This window comes from Calliphora vicina, chromosome 3, assembly GCF_958450345.1.
Source record: "Calliphora vicina chromosome 3, idCalVici1.1, whole genome shotgun sequence".
NCBI lineage: Eukaryota > Metazoa > Arthropoda > Insecta > Diptera > Calliphoridae > Calliphora > Calliphora vicina.
The window spans coordinates 125,728,566-125,751,607 of record NC_088782.1 but is presented as its reverse complement, the minus strand read 5'-3'; the positions used below and the strand labels follow the sequence as shown (position 1 = coordinate 125,751,607).

At 25.6% G+C, this 23,042-nt stretch overlaps 1 protein-coding gene across 11 annotated transcripts in view; it reads right to left on the bottom strand.

Annotated features, from left to right (window-relative positions):
- Nucleotides 1–23,042, bottom strand: part of bru3 (bruno 3) — a 339,939-nt gene that overhangs the window by 96,978 nt on the left and 219,919 nt on the right. For all 11 annotated transcript variants that reach the window (XM_065502879.1, XM_065502873.1, XM_065502877.1 and 8 more), the window contains one exon: nucleotides 7,052–7,131. In XM_065502879.1, the coding sequence (XP_065358951.1) occupies nucleotides 7,052–7,131 (80 nt within the window). The remainder of the gene's footprint in view (nucleotides 1–7,051; nucleotides 7,132–23,042) is intronic.

The window sequence follows — 23,042 nt, the reverse complement described above, 5'->3', positions numbered from 1 at the left end:
CTCGTTCATATGCACAGTTTGAAGTTGTTACAACAAATATTTACGATTTTATTGAAAATTAAATTTTTTAAGGAAGATTTTTTTTTAGTTTTGATGCAAAAACATTACTTTTATTGCAAAACTTTATTTTTTAGTAGGAAATGAATTCATAAAACCATAACAATGAACTGGCTGAGCAAAAAAAAATTAATCCTTTTCGTTGTCCTACCAAAAATATCCTTTATCTAAAAGTAGCTCACGAGCATTATAAAAAAACGAGCACAATTTTTACATGCTTGTACTTGTCAAGTATTTTGTACCTACCTTTTCCCGTAAACAAGCAAATTGCACTAGAATTATTATTATTTTTTTTTTTTAGCTTGCTCTATGCCTGAAGAGCTTATGCCTTTAAACAAAGTGTAAGCAGCAGCTACACTAATTACCTCAAAGTGTTACAACCATACCAATGCAATATTATTTTTTTGCGTAGAAAAAAATTAAAATAACGAGTTTCTTATGTAGCTAGTATAAAACAGCAGCCAATGTTTGTATTAAAATTGTTAATTTTCTACCCAGTATTAAGAAAGCAAATCAAAAAAAATACAAGAAAGAAATTCCTTGTTAGAGTTACTTAATAGCTCATCTTGAAGCCCTGAATGAATGAATGAATGGTTCAGGTGAAAAATTGCAGCTGTTGCCAGAAGCTAAAGTAAAACATTCTCACACGTATATACACATACAATACATACTCATTTTAGTAGATTTACTTCCCCCTGCTGGATTTATAGAGCATGTCGAGCATAAATTTGTAGCCTTTTTTTGTGTGCTGTGTTGTGCTATTTGACTGGCGGGCATGATGTTCAAGTACTATGTATGTTCTAGTAAAGACGGGTGGGAGGGGGTGAATAAAGACCTGATGCTATTTAAGTTTTTGTGTCATCATAATCATCATTATGTTGTTGTATAAATTAAAGTTTGCTTTTGTCTCCGGTTCTCTCGCTTTCAGGCTTTTGTGTCTTTTTTTTTATTTTAATTTAATTACAAAATAAAAAGGCTTTTCATGAAATTAATTCTGGAAAAACTAGTTTTTGTAAAACAAAATTTATGTTTTCCTAAAAAGGATATATGCAGGACTTTTACAGTTTGGTTAATATTTTGTTATATTGCATTCATATGGTTGGTTTTAAAACATTACAATACATTTTTAATTAAATTTTTATTTCCTGTATCATTTATTTAAAAAAATTTCTTTTGTTGTCTTAATTTTGAAAATCTAAAATCTTATTTTTGTTTAAATCCTAAAAAGGATATATGTATAACTTTTATATCCTTCAACCGATTGATTTGAACTTTGGTGCACATGAAGTCGACATTGTTTCCTCTTCATTTACTTAATTTCAGTTTGTCACATCAATTATTTAAGTTTTTGGGGATATTTAATTTAGAAATTTATTTTTGTATGTTTAACAATTATCTTGTTTTTGTTATTTAATAGTATTTTCCATTCATTTTATTAAGTTTTAAGCTCTAAAATTAAAACTTTAGCACACTAAAAAAGGATATATGAGGAACTTCAATATCCTTGAAACGATGGAACTGAAATTCGGTATAGTTTAAACTAATATAATTGCCCGTTCATTTACTTAAATTTAGGATGGGGAGCAATTTTTTAAATTTTTTTCGAAAATTTTATTTCACAATTTTTTATTGTAACTTTTTTAGCTGAAATATTTTTGTTGTTTTATTTCAAAAATGTTAAAATTTACTAATTTTATTCATTTTAAATTAGAAAAATTTAACTTTTTCTAAAATTTTAAAAAAGGATATATGAGAAACTTTTATATTCTTAGACCGATTGAAGTGAATTTTTTTATACAATTATGAAACATATATCCTCGTTCATTTTCCTAATTTCAGGTTGTTATGACAATTTTTAGATTTTTTCGAAAAAATTTATTTGAAACATTTTTATTTTAGTTTTTATACTATGAATATTTTTTAAGTTTTCTTTAATAAGAGGATATTATAATTTAATTCATTAATTTTATGACACTAAAATTTAATTTTTTATATAATCTTAAAAAAGGATATATGGGAAACTTCTACAATGATCCAGCAATTGAACTGAATTTTGATATATTGTTAGTTATAATAATTCCCCGTTCATGTTTTAAATTTCAGCTTAATATCAGCCTATTTACTCTCAAATATTTAAATTGAATTTGTAAATTATTATAGAATTTTGTTTTTCTTAGCTGCCTGCATATTTTTTATTATGAATTCCGTACAAAATCGATTTCCTATAAAATATGCTTCATTAAATTTTATATTTTTGTTTCTGAGTTCACTTCTTCAAACGAAAAAAGCTGAAAATTTCAACAACAAGATTGTTAAACAGCATACCTTAATGCTTAACATGCTAAACACATGTTTACCAACAACTACAGAAAAAAATTGCTAAAATTTCTTTGAGTTTTTTTCTGAAATTCAAATCACTAGAAGAAGTCTTGAAAAAAAGTAAAGAAAACAGGAAAAACGGAAATAAACACAACGAAAAGAAAATCAAACAACTAAACAAGACAAACAAAATGAAGTTTCTACTACACTCAAAAACAATCACAACAGCGGATACCAAATGCACAGTGTTCCACGAAAACAACCATTAGAATCTTTTTACAGCCTAAAGCAAATCCGTTGTTGAAGAGTTAAATAACAAACAAAAAAAGGATGCAGCTAAATAAGAGAAAAATCTGTATATGAATGTTTAAACTTGCTAGGAAAAAAAGTAGAGGGAGGAAACTAGGAAGGTGGTTTTAACAGGTTTTTTTAAAAGAAAACTTAAATTTGTAAAATACTTGAATTTGTTGAAAACTTAATTTATTCACCCACCTCGTTTGTTTTTTTCTTCTCTTAAAAGGAAATTTCAATAAATATTTTATTCTAGCAGCCGAATTATTAGCCAAAAGTGTTTTGAAAACAAAGAATACAGTAAAATTGAAAATGAAATTGTTTAACCAAGAAAAAAGCTTTACTAAAACGGAAGTACAAACAAAAACACCATCAACACTTCCGTTAGACGATTGAAAACACTAAAACAAACAAAAACTCTTGAAAAGAATACTGATTTTTATAAAAAAAATAAGTAAGCAGAAAACTTTATAGACTCTTAATAACCAACAAAAAAAGGAGTAATTCTATATTTTCATATTAATAAGCCTTAAGTTTTTTAAAGCTACTAAAGTCAGTTTTTCTTTTTTTAACATTTCAAGCTAAAGCTTTATGATTTTTATACATACATTAAGCATTAAAATATTAAAATTTTTTTAAGTTGTAAAAAAATTTCCGGTAGCTACTTTAAAGCTTAATTGATAATTCTTTATAATTCATATTGTTGTTTATTATTTTCTGCTATTTTTTTATTATTATTATTTCCCATTATGTGTAAAATGTTTTTACCTTCTTTTGTTGGGTGTTAAGAGCTTAACACGGGCTTTTGCTGCTTTTATTGTTTTATCGTATTTATTTTATAAATGTTGATAAAAAAAATATTGTTTATAACATGATTTCTCCCCTGAGTTTTAAAAGGTTAATGAATATAAAAACTATGTATACTTTAGTTTTTTTATATTTATATTATGTGTTTTTTTGCGTTGTGTGGAAATATTTACAAAAACACAAAAATTCCTTTTTAATGAGTGGTTTTTACTAAGTTAGAAATTAAAAAATAAAAAAAGCTGCAAAAAACTTTTATTTAAAATAACAACATTTGCTTAAGCAGCTTATGGTTTTTATGGACAAAAGGAATTTAAAAAAGGGAGTAAAATATATATAAAAAAATGTAGAAGTTTTAAAGCTGTAAATATTATTAAGTTGGGGGAAATAAAGCTATAAGAAATTAGAGATAATTGGAAAAAGGCAGACTTAAAAAAAAACTTCTAGAACTCTCGTTATTGTTTTATAATTTTTTTATTTATTTGTGTAGGAATAAGACTTTGTAATTCTCTTAGAAACACAATTTTTTTTTTTTTGGAAAATTTAAAGAATTTTGTGTTTCAGTTTTTTAAAAGTTGTAAATTAGCCAAAATTTATTTCATTTTAATATGTTAAATATTAACAATTTCTCATTGGCTAATAAGCCTGAAGTGTTGGCTTTCAAAATCGCTTAAACATTTTTCTTTACCATTGCTTTTAACGAAGTTATAGCAAATTTTGTCATTGGATACAATAATTAATATTAATCATACGCAACCAAGTGAAAAAAAGAAAATTTAGTTTATAAAGTTAAATACCAAAAATTGAATAAAACTAATTAATAAATTGTGTTACTAAACGTATGTAGATTATTGTAAGGCAAAAAACCTTAACATAAGCTATAAATTTAGAAAAAGTTTAATTTTAATTTTTTTAATTTTGTAAATTAGCTGACATTTTTAAATTTAATATGTTAATATGTATTATTTTTCCAAATACCGGAGTTATAGCAAATTTTGTGAATTTATAAAAAAATTAATATTAATCATACGCAACCATTGAAAAAAATAAAAAATTTTATTTATTGCAAAAAATACTCCATTTTTAGTACAAACAATAAATAATAATCCAAATATTGTAGTTTTATATCTTCAACATTATTGTTCTCTGATGTTATTTCTATATTTCATTGAATTCTTTACTGCAAACTGATTTTAATTTTCATATTGTTTATTTATTTTAATTAATACTAGCAAAAATAAATCTTTTAAGATGTTTATATTCCTTTGCTTTTGTTTAAACTAAATCTGTATTTATATAATTTAATTAAAAATCTCTGGTATTTACTTAAAAAATATTTACTTTCTGTTCTTTTTAATTTTTGAAGCGGTTTTAATTTATATTTTGTATTGCAGCGTGTCCCTCCCTCCGTCTGTCTGTCAGTCTTGTTGTTTTGTTTATTTTATAAAATCATTTTTTTTGTTCCATAAACTTTTAACTTTATACATATAAATCAATTTATTTTCATTTATTTTAAGTGTTTTAACAAATAAATAAACAAAAAAAAATAAATACCAAAATAATTGAGGCAAGAAATAAAAAGAAAATTGTACTGTATACAAGCCATCTTCTTTTAGCACTTTACAATGCAATCAAATTGAGTAGATTTTGGTATGAGAAAAAAAAGAATTACATACAAATTTATTTTTGGGTACCTTCGTTTAAATAACAACAATAATAACACAAAAGTAGAAGACGAGAAGAATTTTTTTTTTTTGTATAAATAACAATGACAAAGAAAGTAAACGAGAAAGCAAGAGAAGATTGAAAATAAATTGTATGCCCTGTGTCAAGATGATGTTGTGAAAGCAACGAAGATGATGAAAACCAATTTACGTGCAAAATAACTTGAGTGTCATGCAAATTTTCGTAAACGAAAAAATAAATAAATAAATTCTTTTTCGTTTTTTTTATATTTTTATTTTGCACAAATTTGGTTGGCCTCATTTTAACGTCTTGAAGGGAATAAAACTTAAATTAACACGACAGTTGTTTGGTTTGGTTTTTTTTCTTCTCTGAAATGACTAGATGTCTTTTAAGTACCTTGTCAAATAAGTACTATGTCTTGCTTGATGGTTTATGTTAAAATGTAGGATGTGGAAGGTTAGTTTTTTTTTATTTTCTGTTGGAATTGTAGGTTTTTCTTTTTTAGTTTAAATCCTTATTATGATTTTTACAATTTAGATTTTATTAATTTATATTTCTGGTTAGGATAAAAAGCTTATGTTTATGTTAATAGGGAATTTGTTATGGGATTTGTTTAAGAACAAATGTGTTCTGTGAGACGGACTTTAGAGCCTTAAAATTTTTATTAATTTCAAGTTAAGAAAAATTCTTGGACTATTCAAATCATGAAATAACATATGTATTTAAGAAAATATTACTTTTTAGAGCTGTAATTTTGAACAATTTTTTGCCTACACCTGCTTTACAATATTATCTATTAATTTTGTTATAATTCCTCAGAATTATTTGAAATTGTGAAAATCCCTTAGAAATTTTTATATACAAAGACGTTTTGAAGCTATTTATGTACAAAAATAATTCATTTTTACTGTAATGTGTTATAGTTTTTTAAATATTATGAATTTTTGTTTTCACTTTTTTTAGTTGTGGAAAATTATTTGCAATTTTTTTTTAATTATGAACATGTTTAATATATATTTTTTATATAGAGAACAAAGCCTGACATGCTAGCCTTCGAAATCACTTAAAACTGTTTATTTATCTTAACAATTAACGAAGTTTTAACAATTTTTTTGAATTTATACAAAAAATAATATTAATCATACGCAACCATTATGATTTTTTTTTTATTTATTGCAAAAATACTTAATTTTTAGAAGAACAAATTTACAATATTTCTTAATATACATATTTAGGTTTAGATATTTAGACACAAACCAGAGTAATAACAAATTTTGTTCTCTGATGTAATGATCAATATTAATCATATGCTACCATTAAGAAAAGGTTAAATTTTCATTATATGTATGTATAAAATACTGCTTATTTGGTAGGAAAAGTTAATGATATTTATATATGTTTAAATCTAGATTTAACTCAGTTTTAAACCTTAAACAGAACTGTTTTTTTTCTTCAAAATTAAATTTTAAAACTAGCTGTACATTTTTTAGATTTACGAGTATTATTTAGTTTGATTTGTTTTTGTTATATTAAGCCTAAGGTCTTGGCTTTCAATTTCTCTTAAAAGTTTTCCTTTACATTTCCACAAATAGGATTTAAAACAAATTTTGTCAATTGATACAATAATTAATATTAATCATACGTACCCAGTAAGAAAAATATAATATTTCAATTTATTATATTTAAGACACCAAATTTAAGCAGGGAAATTATTTAATGTTCTAAAGTGATGCATGTAGATTTCAGTAAGTCATAAATCTTTAATAATACTCTTTCATAACCTCCAAATATGATTGCTTTTACTAAATATATGTGGCACTTTAAATTATTTCTATATATTTTTAAATATTTGTTACTTTAGGTATGATTAAAATTAGTTAGTTTTAAAACTTACCGGCATAGTTTGACTGCCGTGTAGATTAGTAATGGCTGATTGAGCCTCTTGCTGCGAACTAAATTTCACAAAAGCACAACCTAGAATGATACAAAAAAAATAAATTTATATAACATTAAAAACAATACATATTTTAATAAATTTTATATAAAAAAAAAACATTGAATTAATTTAGCATTTACCAAGTGGAAAAATATTATAATTACACTTAAAACCAGTGAAGCTTAAAAACATTACAAAATTTGTATATTTTGTTTTTTTTTTTCATAAAATATTAAAAATTTCAAGGAATTAAATTTCAATTAGTTTGTCAAGCATTTGATGTATTTTTAATTTAAACATTGGAATAATACAAAAAAAGTACAAATAAATAACAAAATAAATATGTGTGTAATGGCATGTTTTTTGCAGTTTAAATGGTTGGGTGGTAATTCATTTTTTTTGGTTTTTTTTTTATTTTTGGGTGGAAAAACTGTTGCTGCCTGTTTTCATTTGTAATATAAACAAAATCTCTTAACAACTAACTGTTGCCAAAAAGCTTTTGTTGTAGTCAGTTGTATATACAGAAATTATACAACAGTTTTAAGTACTTTAGCACTTGAATAAGTTCTATTTGTTTTTTTTTTATTTTAAATTTTTTTAACTCATGATACATTGTTTATTTTGAAATGATTGTTTTCGGTGTTTATTTTTATTTTATTTTTCTGTAGCTGTTGTTTATTGTTGTTGTTTTCTCTTAGTTCTATAATGTTTTCAAGTGTTTTTGTTATACAAACAGCTTAAATGAATAATGTAAAATGTTGAGAGAAAAAAAATAATAATAAAAGCAACAGTGTTGAGTTAAAAATAGAAATAAACAAGAAATCTAAAATAATTTTAAACAAAATTTAAGTAAAAACTATACAATATAACCTTTAACAGCAATTTCTTTAGTTAACTTTATAAATTATATTGTTTTTGTTATAAAATTAATGAAATTTGGTTTCCACTTTTTAAAGAATTTGGAAATTATGTGTGAATTTCGTTATTATAAATCACTTTAATATATATTATTGTATATATGTAATTAAGCCTGAAGTGTTAGCAGTTTAAACCCCTTTAAAGTTTTTCTGTATCTTTTCATATACCGGAATTATACGAATTTTTCTAATTTTTTACAATAATTAATATTAATCATACGTACCCATTGAAAAAATTTTAAATTTAATTTTTAGCTTTAAATATAAGGTTTTTGGTGGCAAATCTTAGTAATATTTATTACTAATTATATTTTGATTTCAGTTAGCCGCAAGACTTTAACCAAAATTGTTATTTATGGAATTTTCGGAAAGTTCAAAAATATATTCTACTCCTTCTAATGCTTGCTTTAAAGCATATTTATAGAAAATTAAATCAATTTCTTTAAAAATATTTCAAAATTGACCATAGTGTTACAAATTTGTTTCAGCTAACTTCTAGAGCTTATCATTGATGCACATTTTTAGCGTAAGATTACAATTTCTTTTTAAACTTTTTAAAATTTACTCTACTGCTTCCAGACCCCCAATCTCTGTACTTCCATTAATGTGTTAAAAGTAAATTTATTGAAGTCAAATAATATGCTAAAAACTTATTTCATAATAGCTTTAAAATTCCCCCCAAAACCTCGGCAATTTATTTGAACAGCTAACTAATCCTTTTATGTTTTAAATAATGCCTATAAAAACTCTTCTAGTTTAGTTAATAATAATTTATTTCCCATAACTTTGCATATTATTTACTACTTTATTTGTTTTCAAATCAACCATAAATTTACATTTATTTTCATGTTTTATTAACTTTCTTTTCACCATACAATCTTTTTGCTATTTGTAGTTGAAAGCCTACAATTTAAATCAAGAATTATTGTCCTTTGGGGGCAAATAACAAAACCTATAAACATGTGTTGGGGAAAAAAAGTTTCTTTAGTTTTTCTTAGTTTAAGGCTTAAAATGTAACATAAGAAATGAAAGTTGGCAAAAGAAAAGTTGGTTTATTAAAAGAAAGTATTTTACAGGAGAAAATAATGGTAGTACATAAATGATAAATTTAAATGTAAATAAAGATTTTTTAACAGAAACAAAAAGATAAATAAAAATAATTACAAAATTAAAACCAAAAATAATTTTTGAAATGAAATTTTATAGAAATTAAAGTAAAAACTTATAATTTAAGGTTATTTGATAGATTACATAAAGACTTAAAAATAAGTTGTTTAAAGAAAATCTTCTGAGTTGATAAAGGTTTTGTTGTTATACTAAATTTACTAAACTTAAACATAATTAATATCAATCATACGCCTCAGTTTATGAAAAAACGTTTATACTAAATTTAAACAAATAAATAGATTTCTGAAAGATATTGTTTTAACATAATATACCTTATAAAATTAGCAATAATTTGTTATAGTTTCAATTTTAATAAAATTAGATTTTGAAGAAAAATTAATAAAAAAAATAAAAACGGTTTACATTCTTTAAATTTTGTATAGGTTTTTAAAGAAAATTTTAGTTGTTTTAATTTCAAGAAAAATTTAATTTTTTGTAAAAAATATTAAAAAAAATTGTTTGTAGAAAATATTAAAAATAATTTTTTTTTTTAATTTGTTTTAAAATGAAATTTAAGTAAATGTTAAATATTTTTGGATAAAAACTAAAAAAAATGTGAAATAAAGTTTTTTTGTAAAATTATTATTTTTTTTTTTTATTTTCCAACTGCCATTTGCGTATGTGTAGAAGTACAATGAATATATCAAGGATATTTTTAATATAAAATTTAGTGATAACATCTTTAAAGAAAAACTTTAAAATTACTAAAGGTTTTTTTGTTATACGCAATTTACTTTATAAACATAATTAATATTAATCATACGCCTTGGTATATGAAAAATACATTTTTGCAAATTTTTAAAAAACTAATAGAATTCTTAAAAATTTTGTTTTGAAATCATGTTAAGAATAAACTAATTAATAATATCTTGTGGTTTGTTTACCAGTAAAAGCTCTTTTTAAATGAAAAATCTTAAAAAAAGAAAAGCAAATTGTTTGTTTTGAAAAATGTGTGCATCTTTGTTTTATAATTTACTTAGAATGTATGCCTTTGTAATCTCTATTTGCCTTTTTATTTGTAAAAAAAAAACAAAAACAAATCCATATCTTGTCCTTTTAATTGTAATTTCCCAAGTTTTAACTTTATTTTCTGTTGTCATGTTGCTTTTTTTGGAAAAAAAAGAATGGTTAAAATGGGCTGAAATAAACTCTGCCACAAAAAAAAGAAAACTTTGTTTCTTATTTTCTTAACTGTATCTCATCATAAAAATGTCATCAACATGGTATTATTGTTGTTTTTAACCTTTTTCTCTCATTTTTGGTTGTGGACTTTTTTCACTTATTTACATGAATATTTGTGTATATTGTATGTATGATGTGCACGGGTTATTTTTTTTGTTGTTGTTTACGTAAATACAAATATGGCCTCAAACGTTTTGACCAAAATCTCGGTATGTTGAATTTTACAAAAAAAAAAAACTTAAAACAAAAAATTGAAAAACAAGAAACAAACGCAATAAAAGAAGTGAAATTGTTAAAAATGAACATGATGTCCATTCAGCTTAAAAAATAACACATACACAGACTCTTACATAAAAACCCCAACATCATAAGGCTTTTACAGGCTTGAGAGGACAATGAGGACAGTAAAATACCAAAAAAAAAATCGAAATTGTAAGACCAACAAAAACCGGTAAAATGAGTATGGAAATGTAATTTCCAACGTTGTTCCGCGTTAAAAAACCGCCAACAACAGCTCTACAAAAAATGGTATTTTGCATTTTTTCCATCTTTGTTTTTTTGTAGTTGTTTGTTTGCTATTGCTGTTGTAGCCTTTGGGGTTACAATGACAATACCGAATCACCACCACCACCACCTTTGTCCACCATACTTTCCCTACTCTTTTCCTGCTATTCATTCATAAACTTAATGCAACAGAAAAAATTACAGTTTAAAGTTGAAATAAGTTGCCTGCTTCAAGGCGTATTGTTATTTTTTTCTTTTTTCCATAAATTGTTATTTGAGCCGGGGTCAGCAGCATCAGTTAGCTTGTGTGTAGAAAAAAGCGTTTTTGAATTGCAAGTAAATTGTTTATGAAATTGCAACAATTTTTGTTGCAGTTTTTGTCATGTTAATAGGAAGGGTAAACTGCACAAAAAGGACAAGAGTAAATAGTTTAAAAGCCAAGCCTTTTATACCATTTAAAGCAAACAAATCTACAAATATATAGACTTTAGAGCAAAAATTTTAATTTTATTTTTTTGCCAAAACAATTAAGCTATTTCTAATTGCATTTTCAGCTTTAATTTTTAACCTAAATGTGTGAAATTATGTTCTTTAATTGAACCCACCTCAATTTTTGCAAGATTTTGTGTAATTTGTCAATTATTTAAATATTTTCATTTTTAATACACCATGACGTATGATTAATATTAATTTTGGTATTAATTTACAAAATTCCTTATAACATTTTTTGTTGACATTTTCACTAAATTCCTTAAATATCTTACAAAACTAAACACTTCAAGGTGTTTGCTAAACATTTAATTGATTTCCTTTTGTCTCTATTTAACTAGAAATTAATTAAAAGAAAACCAAAAACTGAAACCTACACACAAATAATTTAATTGTAAATTATTTATTTTATTTCTACTAGCTTTTTCAAATGAAATATAAATTGAAAAAGGTGTACAAGTGGAAAAGGAAAATGTTTTTTTTTTGTTTCTCTTAAAATATTTATCCATTAACATTTGCTGTTTTATAGTCTTTTGTGCTGTAAATAAATCTTTGTGTAAAAACATCAATTAAGAAATGTCCTAAACATAATAAACAAATACTACAGCAGAAAACGAAAGACAAATATAAATACCAAAATATACAAAGATTCTTTTTTTGTTGGCATTTCCTTAAAACAAATACAACTTTCAGAAACATACAGTTACATATACAAGACCAGAAAACAAATAACAAAACCAATATGTTTACATTCTTTGCTCTCCCTTGTATTTTTAGCAACTCTTAGTTTATGGCTTCATTAGTCCTTGCAAAACACAATAATGTTAGAGAAAAGTTTTCATATATACTTAGATATAGACAATTTTCGAAAAACAAATAAAATATGGTTTTATAGTAGTTGATTTTTTGTATCTAATGCTGTTGCTGCTCTATAAACTGTAAATTTTGGCTTTTGATTTTATTTTATTTTTTGTCATTTGTAAAAGTTTGTATTTAGTTTGTTGCCAAGTGTAAGTGGTAAAATTTATATGTATTTATTTATTTAGTTGTTGCTGTTGTTTGTTTGTTAAGTAAAATGTTATGTTGACAAGCCTCTTTAACAAATGACACCCCAACAACAAAATGTATAAAATAAATACTTATTTGGCAACAAATGCAAGCATATAGAAAGACATGTATATATACATATCTATATGTAAATACAGATAAAGTAAATATCAAAAAGCAAAATAACATTTGTTTAAGGAAAACTTTAGTACATACAAAAGACAATTTACTGCAAAATTTCTAAAAAAAAAAATATATAAAATATTAAATTGTTTATATACTGTTGCCCTAAAAATGTCACTTTATTTAAAGAAATCTAGATTTTTATTTAAAAATAAAAACAAAAAATTTTAAAATTTTGTATCAAAAATATTTAGACACTTGATTAAAAATGGAATTTTATTGGGAATAAATGAATAAAGCCATAATTTCTGGCATGAAAGCATAATGTTTAGAGTCCAAGCTAAATTTTTGGTTAATTAACGTTTTGAAAATGTATTAACATCTAGAGTTTTTGACGATTACCTTGTAGATGTCTTAATTAATATTAATCATACGCCACTACATATAAATTTTGAAATTTATTAAAATATGGGAAACCTGATTGAAATTTTGGAGAGTTTATTTTAGAATTTAGTAAAATATTCAAGTATTTTTTTAAAACAGAAAGAAATATAGATTTTTGTTTAAAAATGTAAAAAATTTTAAGTGAAAAGTATTTGGACACTTGAATAAAAATGTAATTTTATTAGAAATAAATGTATAAAACCATTACTTCTGGCTTAAGACCATAATGTCTGGAGTATACGCTAAATGTTTGGTTAATTAATGATTTGGAATTGTGTTAACATCTCGAGTTTTTAACGATTAATTAATATTATAACGTCTTAATTAATATTAATCATACGCCACTACATAACAATTTTTAAATTTATTGAAATTTTGGAGAGTTTATTTTAGAGTGGAGTAAAATATTAAAGTTTTTAAAATTTCGTTATTTAAAACAGAAAGAAATTAAAAATTTGAAGTCAAAAAAATAGGGACACTTGATTAAAACTGGAATTTTATTAGAAATAAATGTATGAAGCCATACTTTCTGTTTTAAAAGGATAACGTTTAAAGTCTAAGCTAAATTATTGGTTAGTAACGTTTTGAAATTATGTTAACATCTCGCTTTTTTACGATTTCCTTGTACAACTCTTAATTAATATTAATCATACGCCACTATATACAAATTTTTAAATTTGTTAAAATTTGGAAAAACAGAGTATTAATTTGGAAAGTTTGTTTTAGAATGTAGTAAAGTATTAAAGTTTTTACAATTCCTTGTTATCTTTTTGATTATAAAGTGTTTTCTTAAGTAAAATTATTTTAAATTTCTAAACCTTTTACTTTTTACTAAATATATGTTTAAAACATTCATAATTTACTTCTGTTAACCCCCTAAATTACCTGCTGTGCATGTCCCCTTAAGTGGTTTTTAATACCCTTAGTTATTTTTTTGTTTATGTTGAAATTGTTAATCAACGTTATTTAAAAGTTTTCTATATTTCTAACTGCCCCGAACAGTACTAGATATTGCTACAAAATGTTTTGCAACACAACACAAAATCGCCTAAAATCACCCTTTAATCTCTTTCATTAAGTGCATATTTTAGTTATGCATTGTATTGTTCTTTGATTTCATTGCTGTTTAGAATTTTTCTCTGGTTTCCGTTAATTTTTTTTTTCGCCAAACTCTAGATTTGTGTTTAGCTGCTGCACTAAAAATCTCCAATATTACTGATGATAAGCCTCTAACATGCATACATTCATATCTAGTGGATGCCTCACTCTCGTACTACCGTCAACTCTAACGTTATTTAAAAATTGTGTAGAGGTATAGGAACAAAAAAAAAAAAAAAAAGAATTTTCGACTACGACTTATTGTTAAAACCACGTCTATAGCAGATTTTCAATGAGCTAACATATTCATAAAACAATAGCAGGGGTTTGGTAGGGGGAAAACGGAGCAGAAATGTTAAAACGTTGTGTTGTGTTCTACTTCTTTGCATTTCGTTGTATTGATTATATGAATGTGTAGCAGCGATTTAAACTCCCCATAGGAGGGTTTTTAATTGGATTTTAAAATACTCGTACTACCCCATTTATATGGACATAAAATTTTAAAACATTGTTGGTGATGTTGTTGCTGCTGCTGTGTTCTTGTTATTTGGTTGTTGGCTACTGATGCTGATGATGATGAGGAGTAGTAGTATGATGTTGCTGCTGCTGATGATGCATCGATTTATAAACATGGTAGTTAGCTTTAGCTACATGGTCACAGCGCTCAATAGAGCTGATGGGCCCCAGCTACTGTTGTTGTATTTAAAAATTCGTTTATGTAGATCTCAGTTGGTCTCTAACTTCCCTTTTCTGTTGTTTTTTTGAGTTGCTTCTTTTTTTTGCAACAATTTATGCCTAAGGCTTAGTTAGTTAGTGTGGGTATTACCTTTATATTTTCAAAATGCAAAAATTGTCTCAGTTGTAGTCACACACAAAAAAAAAGGGGGAAAAAAACTGAAACAAGGATTTTCCATAAAATTCACATTTGCATAAAAGGTTAAAATTTTTCGTTGCAAATTTGCTGCTGTTATTACAAGGATTGTTGTTTGAATACGTAGGCGAAAAACATGCTAACTATTGTCTATATGACACAACAATAATGAGAAGTTAACAGTGTTTTTTTTTTTTTGTATAAGTAAGAAAAATTCCATTTTTGTTGTACAAAAAAGTTACTTGACAATTTTTTTTAGTTTAATTTATACCAATTTAATTTACTGTGTTAAGTTAAAGGAAATCTGTTTAAATTTTTATTGATTTGTGGGATTTTAAATGGGAATTTTAAATTTAAACTTTTTGGTATAGGGTGACGTATGATTAATATTAATTAGGGGTTAGGTTAGTTAAAATGTTAATAAGTTTTGTGTTTAAAAATATATCTCGACAAGATAAAGTGCTGCTAATAACTAATACTTAAAGGCTTTAAATGTAAATACTAACAAGTTCCTACAAATTAACACTGTACAGGAAAATTGTTTAGAAATATGTTGAAAATAAAATTAAAATTTTTATTTTGTTTATAAATTTATTTAGTTTGGTTAAAAAAGTGTTGTAGGTATTTTTTAATACAAACAAGTATTATAGCGTAAATTTCCTTTATTTTTTTTTGAAATAGAGACATTTTTCTCCTAAATTCTTAAATGTTTTTTTATATAATTTCTGTTTTCTCCCATAGAACTATATTGCTGCTTAACTAAAGTCCTTAAATCAATTTAAGTGGATTTTGCAACATCAAAGCAATTTACCTTTGTTGTTTTATATTTCTTTTTCCCTCTTGTTTTTTTGTACAACAGTTCTAGACTTATATTTTATGTTGTGGCTCGACATTTTTTTGTGTTGCCTTTTTGTTTAGTATTTGCTTTCTTTTTGCACTTTATTTTATTGGTTAAAGCCTTATAAATACCCCAGTCTAATTTAAAGCCTAACAACAAAATAACAAATGGTTAAAAGGAGTTTAGCCAAAGTAACAGCATTGCAATTCAATTTATTTATAAAGAAAGACAGAAAACTACAAATAAAAAGGATACCAGGCCATATATTTATATAAAGAGAAAATAGAAAAGAAAAAACATTTAATAAAGCCACTAAAATCCTTAAGGTAATTGTTTTTAGTCAAGGTAATTGAAGTGGAATTTTATTTAACTTATTATTGGCCAATAGATTTAAAGGGACTCTAAAGGATTTGCTGTGATTTGTGATGGTGAGCAAAAAAATTTAATAAGAATATTCACTAAATTTAACATGTTTTTTTTTAAGTAAAAAACTCTTTTATGGTTTTAACATTCTTTTAGTCATAAAAACCATAAAACTCTGGTTTTTATATGCAGCTTTATTTTGTGGTTTTATTACATACTTTATAATTGCTTAAGTAACTGCACACCCTGAAAATGAAAGAAAAAAATAACAACCCTATAAAATTCTTGTTCCTTAAACTGACAAGATATCCTTGGCTTGTCTTACATCTCTGAAGATTAGTGACTGGTAGTTGTTTCTTTATGGAGCTGGCTGCTATCATTAAAAATCAAGACATTTTGGCTACAATGTATCCTGTGTTTCTTCATACTTACACTACACTGACTCTGTGTGTAAATGTCTTACAAAGTAAAGCAAAGAAACACCTGCTGCATTTATCTTCAGTTTTGTATTTGTTGGTGTTGGTTGTTTCTATTTATTTGTAAACCTGGGCAAAAAGTATTTAGTATTATACAGCAGTTAATTTATCCCTAAGCGGTAGTTGTGTGCAGTTTTACTACCGCAACAACTACTGCTGCTTCTAGATACTGCTAATACTTTATTGTGTATGGTCGAAAATGTTTGTGCACTTGACTGGCTTTTGGGTGCAATTTTGTAATAAAAAAAATCAACAAAAACTAAGGAATATATAAATTTAACAACTGATGCCAATTAAGACTCTACCAAGGTAACTTAAGGAACTTGAAAACAACAATAGTTTATATAAGAAAAATCATGTTTAAAAACATAGTTATAGTTTTTCAATTAGAGTAAAAGAATTTAGGTTTTAACGAAATGCGAAATTAATTAAGATCTTTAGCTTTGAAAAGAAGATTAAATGATTTATGCTTTAGAATAAAAATAATAAAATATATTTTTCCAGAGTTTGTATTTTTCAAATATTTCAGATATTGTAACCAAATTGTTATGTATAAGAAAATACAAAATTAGCTAAGTTTGTTAGCTTTGTCATGCTTTTTGTTTGAAGAATTTAGCTTCTGAAATGAAAAGGCTATAAATAATTATGTTTGGGTGACGTATGATTAATATTAATTTTTGCAAATTTTTTTTTTTGGATATTGTAGCAGAATTTTTCTCCATTTATGATAATGTATAATTAGCCAAGTTTGTTAGCTTTACTTAGCATTTTGTTCAAAGAATTTAGCTTTTAAACTGATAAAACTGTAAAGAATTATGTTTGTAAAGAAAAGGTGGCGTATGATTAATATTATTTAAACATTAGTAAAGGAATTTTAATTTCAAGAAAATTCGAAATAAATAAATTTCTTAGATTTCAAAATTTTTTTTATTAATAAAGAGACTTGCTTAGGTTTTTGTAAGCGTTTATACAAAACACGCCCATATTTCCACAAATGGGCGTGGTAAAAAAAAAATTGTCATATGAAAGTCCACTTCCAAATCTATAAGATGGTGAAAACTATAATCTGGTAGCTATGTTAGTTTTCGAGTTATTACGTGTTGAACAAAAGTTGTTACGCGACATTTACCTTCTGCATGATTATGTTCTCCTAGTACCGACCAAAAATTTGAAATTTTGAAAATCATTTTTTAGCGGCATATCTTTATATTTAGAAAAATGCTTATATCGGCAACAGATTACGACCTATATATATGAAATTTGAAATGAGACTAGTAGAAGATACAAGAATTTTGGTTGGTCAGAAAAATATTGTCAACGCTTCACAATTTCAGTTTTATAAGCGTTTAAAAGTTTAACTTAAAATATCTTCATATTGGACATGGCATTAGGCTATTAATTTGTGACTCATATGGTAGAAAATTTTAAACTCTATAAGATAGTGAAGAAATTGTTGAAAATGTGTACTTAGTTTTCGTGTTATAACTAATATAATAAAACTTTTTCACTTTCAGGAGCGTTTTTCAAGAATCAATTTAAAATATCGCCTTTTAGACATAGCTAGGGGGTAAAAGTTTTTCATTTATTCAAAAGAAGACTTCAAAATCTTTCACCTAAAGAAAAAATCATGTCAAATGCTTATTTAATTTTGCAATTATAAGGTTTAGAACAAACGTTTGACTACGTCACAAAATTCATGTTTCTTGTGCAATATTTTAATATTAAATTTTTGTTCATAGTTTCCAGGATTTTACAGCTATGGTCACCATATTTGGTTTGTTTATAGAAAAAGATATGGTCGTTTAAATGCCATGATTAAAATTTAAAAAGGCTGACAATCTTAGATTTTATAAGCGTTTAAACAAAACACGCCCATATTTCCCCAAGTGGGCGTGGCTATGGGAAAAAAATTGTCCATCATATGAAAGTCCACTTCCAAATCTATAAGATGGTGAAAACTATAATCTGGTAGCTGTCTTAGTTTTCGAGTTATTACACGTGGAAGAAAATTTGTTACGCGACATTTACCTTCTGCATGATTATGTTCTCCTAGTACTTCACAAAAATTTGAATTTTTTTGCAAATCATTTTTTAGCTGCATAATTTCATATTTAGAAAATTGCTTATATCTCTCACAGATTACGGCCAATCTATATGAAATTTGAAATGAGACTAGAATAAGATACAAACAACTGTGTTGGTAGGAAAAATTTTGTCAACGCTTCACAATTTCGGTTTTATAAGCGTTTGAAATGTTAAATTAAAATATCTTCATACTGGGCATGACAATAGGCTTATAATTTGTGACGTAGATGGTAGACAATTTTAAACTCTATAAGATAGTGAAGAAATTGTTGAAAATGTGTACTTAGTTTTCGAGTTATAACTAATTGAATAAAACTTTTTCACTTTCAGGAGCGTTTTTCAAGAATCAATTTAAAATATCTCCTTTTAGACATAGCTAGGGGGTAAAAGTTTTTCATTTATTCAAAAGAAGACTTCAAAATATTTCACCTAAAGAAAAAATCATGGCAAATGCTTATTTAATTTTGCAGTTATAAGGTCTAGAACAAACGTTTGACAACGTCATAAAATTCTTTTTGTGTAAAATTTTAATCAAATTTTTGTTCATAGTTTGCAGGATTTTATAGCTATGGCCACCATATTTGGCTCATTTATAGAAAAAGATATCGTCGTTTAAATGCCATGATTAAAATTTAAAAAGGTTTAGAATCTTAGATTTTATAAGCGTTTAAACAAAACACGCCCATATTTCCCCAAGTGGGCGTGGCTATGGACAAAAAATTTTCCATAATATGAAAGTCCACTTCCAAATCTATAAGATGGCGAAAACTATAATCTGGTAGCTGTCTTAGTTTTCGAGTTATTACATGTGGAAGAAAATTTGTTACGCGACATTTACCTTCTGCATGATTCTGTTCTCCTAGTACTTGACAAAAAAATTTAATTTTTTGCAAATCATTTTTTAGCTGCATAATTTTATATTTAGAAAATTGCTAATATCTCTTGCAGATAACGACCTACAAATATGAAATTTGAAATGAGACTAGATGAAGATACTAGCAACTTGGTTGGTTTTTGTCAACGCTTCAAAATTTCGGGATTATAAGCGTTTAAAAGTTTAAATTAAAATATCTTTATACTGGGCATGTTTATTGTGCTTATAACATATAAGCATATGATAGACATTTTTAAACTCTTTAAATTAATGAAGAAATTATTCAAAATATCCACTTAGTTTTCGAGATATAACTAATTTAGTAAAACTTTTTCACTTTCAGAAGCGTTTTTCTAGATTCAATTTGAAATATCTCTTTTTAGACATAACTAGGGGGTAAAAGTTTATTTAAAAGAAGACCTCAAAATCGTTCACCTAAAGAAAAAATCATAGAAAATACTTCTTTAATTTTTCTGTTATAAAGTTTAGAAAAAAGGAGAACATAATCTTGTAGAAGGTAAATGTCGCGTAACAACTTTTCTTCCACACGTAATAACTGGAAAACTAAGACAGCGACATGATTATAGTTTACGCCATCTTATAGACTTGGAAGTGGACTTTCATATGATATACAATTTTTTTGTCCATATCCACGCCCACTTGGAGAAATATGGGCGTTTTTGGTTTAAACGCTTATAAAAACTGAAGTTGTCAGCATTTTTCAATTTTAATCATGGCATTTAAACGACGATATCTTTTTCTATAAATAAACCAAATATGGTAACCATAGATGTAAAATCCTGCACACTATGAACAAATATATTAATATTAAAATTTTACACAAGAAACATGAGTTTTGGGAGGTAGTCAAAAGTTTTTTCTAAACTTTATAACAGAAAAATTAATGAAGTATTTTCCATGATTTTTTCTTTAGGTGAACGATTATGAAGCCTTTTTTTGAATAAATATAAAAGTTTTGGCCTTAGCTTTTTGAAAAAGATATATTTCGAATTTAATGTTGAAAAAGTTTTTTAAGATTAAATATTATTTTTAATATTTCATATTTGAATTACTAATTTAATTTATTTTTTTCTCTTGTTTGTTTCTTTTATTTTCAAGCAGTGCTCGTGGATATTCAGTCTCTCTTTGGCACAAGTTTTGTGAGGAATCTTTCAATTATGCTGCCAATAGCTGAGCTAACTATCAGATATGGAACAATATGGGTGCCCCGACGGACTAGACGATAGTGCGCTGGTCTATTAATTTGAGCCTTTTTTATATTTTTAAAGTTATATACAATATATTTAATGTAATCCTAATAAATTTAATGAAATAAATATATAAAATTAAAAAAAACTAAAAAAATGAATAAATAAACGCTTTTATTGAACCACTGCATATGTTTTATTTACTTTCATATACCTCCCTAAAGTTTGCTTTAAATTTTAATGCACTCTGAAAGTCCCAAACTAAAGTAATCAACAATTGCAATTTTTCTAAGAATTTTTGTTTTTGCATTTTTCTCCGAAACGAGTGGCCGGAGAGGGCAGAGAAACCCTTTAAATTAAAATATCTTCATACTGGACATGACAATAGGCTTAAGCAGATGGTAGACAATTTTAAACTCTGTAAGATAGTGAAGAAATTGTTGAAAATGTGTACTTAGTTTTCGAGTTATAATTAATTTAATAAAACTTTTTCACTTTCAGTAGCGTTTCACAAGATTCAATTTGATATATCTATTTTTAGACATAACTATGGGATAAAAGTTTTGCACTTATTCAAAAGACGACTTCCAAATCGTTCACCTAAAGAAAAAATCAGGGAAAATACGTCTTTATTTCTTTAGGTATAAAGATTAGAAAAAACTTTTGACTACGTCACAAAATACATGTTTGTTGTGCAAAATTTTAATATCATATTTTTGTCCACAGTTTGAAGGATTTTATAGCTACGGTCACCATATTTGGTTTATTTATAGAAAAAGATATCGTCGTTTAAATGCCATTATTAAAATTTAAATATACATCCAACTTTAGATTTTATAAGCGTTTAAACCAAAAACGCCCATATTTCCATAGGTGGGCGTGGCTCTGAGCAAAAAAATTTTCGATTATATGAAAGTCCACTTCCATATCTATAAGTTGGTGAAAAATATGATCTGGTAGCTTTCTTAGTTTTCGAGTTATTAGCTGTGGAAGAAAATTTGTTATGCGACATTTACCTTCTGCATGATTATGTTCTCCTAGTACTTGACAAAATATTGGAATTTTCGAAAATCATTTTTTAGTGGCATAATTTCATATTTAGAAAATTGCTTATATCTCTAACAGATTATGGCCAATCTATATGAAATTTGAAATGATTGTAGAAGAAGATACAGGCAACTTGCTTGGTAGGAAAATTTTTGCCAACGCTTCACAATTTCGGTTTTATAAGCGTTTAAATGTTTAAATGAAAATATCTTCATACTGGGCATTGTTATATGCTTATAACTTATACGCGGATGGTAGACAATTTGATACTCTTTAAATTGGTGAAGAAATTGTGTAAAATATCCACTTAGTTTTCTAGTTATAACTAATTTAGTAAAACTTTTTCACTTTCATAAGCGTTTTTCAAGATTCAATTTGAAATATCTCTTTTTAGGCATAGCTAGGGTGTAAAAGTTTTTCATTTATATAAAAGAAGACTTCCAAAATGTTCACCTAAAGAAAAAATCAGGGAAAATGCTTCTTCATTTCTTAAGTTATAAAGGTTAGAAAAAACTTTTGACTACGTCACAAAATACATGTTTGTTGTGGAAAATTTTAATATCACAATTTTGTCCACAGTTTGTAGGATTTTACAGCTATGGCCACCATATTTGGTTTATTTATAGAAAAAGCTATGGTCGTTTAAATGCCATGATTAAGATTTCAAAAGACTTAGTACTTTAGTTTTTATAAGTGTTTAAACCAAAAACGCCCATATTTCTCCAAGTGGGCGTGGCTATGAAAAAAAAGTTGTCGATCATATGAAGGTCCACTTCCAAATCTATAAGATGGCGAAAACTATAATCCGGTAGCTGTCTTAGTTTTCGAGTTATAACGTGTGGAAGAAAATTTGTTACGCGACATTTACCTTTTGCAAGATTATGTTCTTTTTTCTAAATCTTATAACTTCAAAACTAAATAAGCATTTGACATGATTTTTTCTTTAGGTGAAAGACTTTGAAGTCTTCTTTTGAATAAATATAAAACTTTTACCCTTAGCTATGTCTAAAAAAGAATAATTCAAATTTAAGCTTAAAAAACGCTTCTGAAATTGAACATTTTTATATTAAATTAGTTATTACTCGAAAACTAAGTGGATATTTTGCAAAATTTCTTCACTGATTTAAAGAGTTTAAAATTGTCTACCATCTGCGTCACAAATTATAAGCCTATTGTAATGCCCAGTATGAAGATATTTAAATTTAAAGTTTCAAAC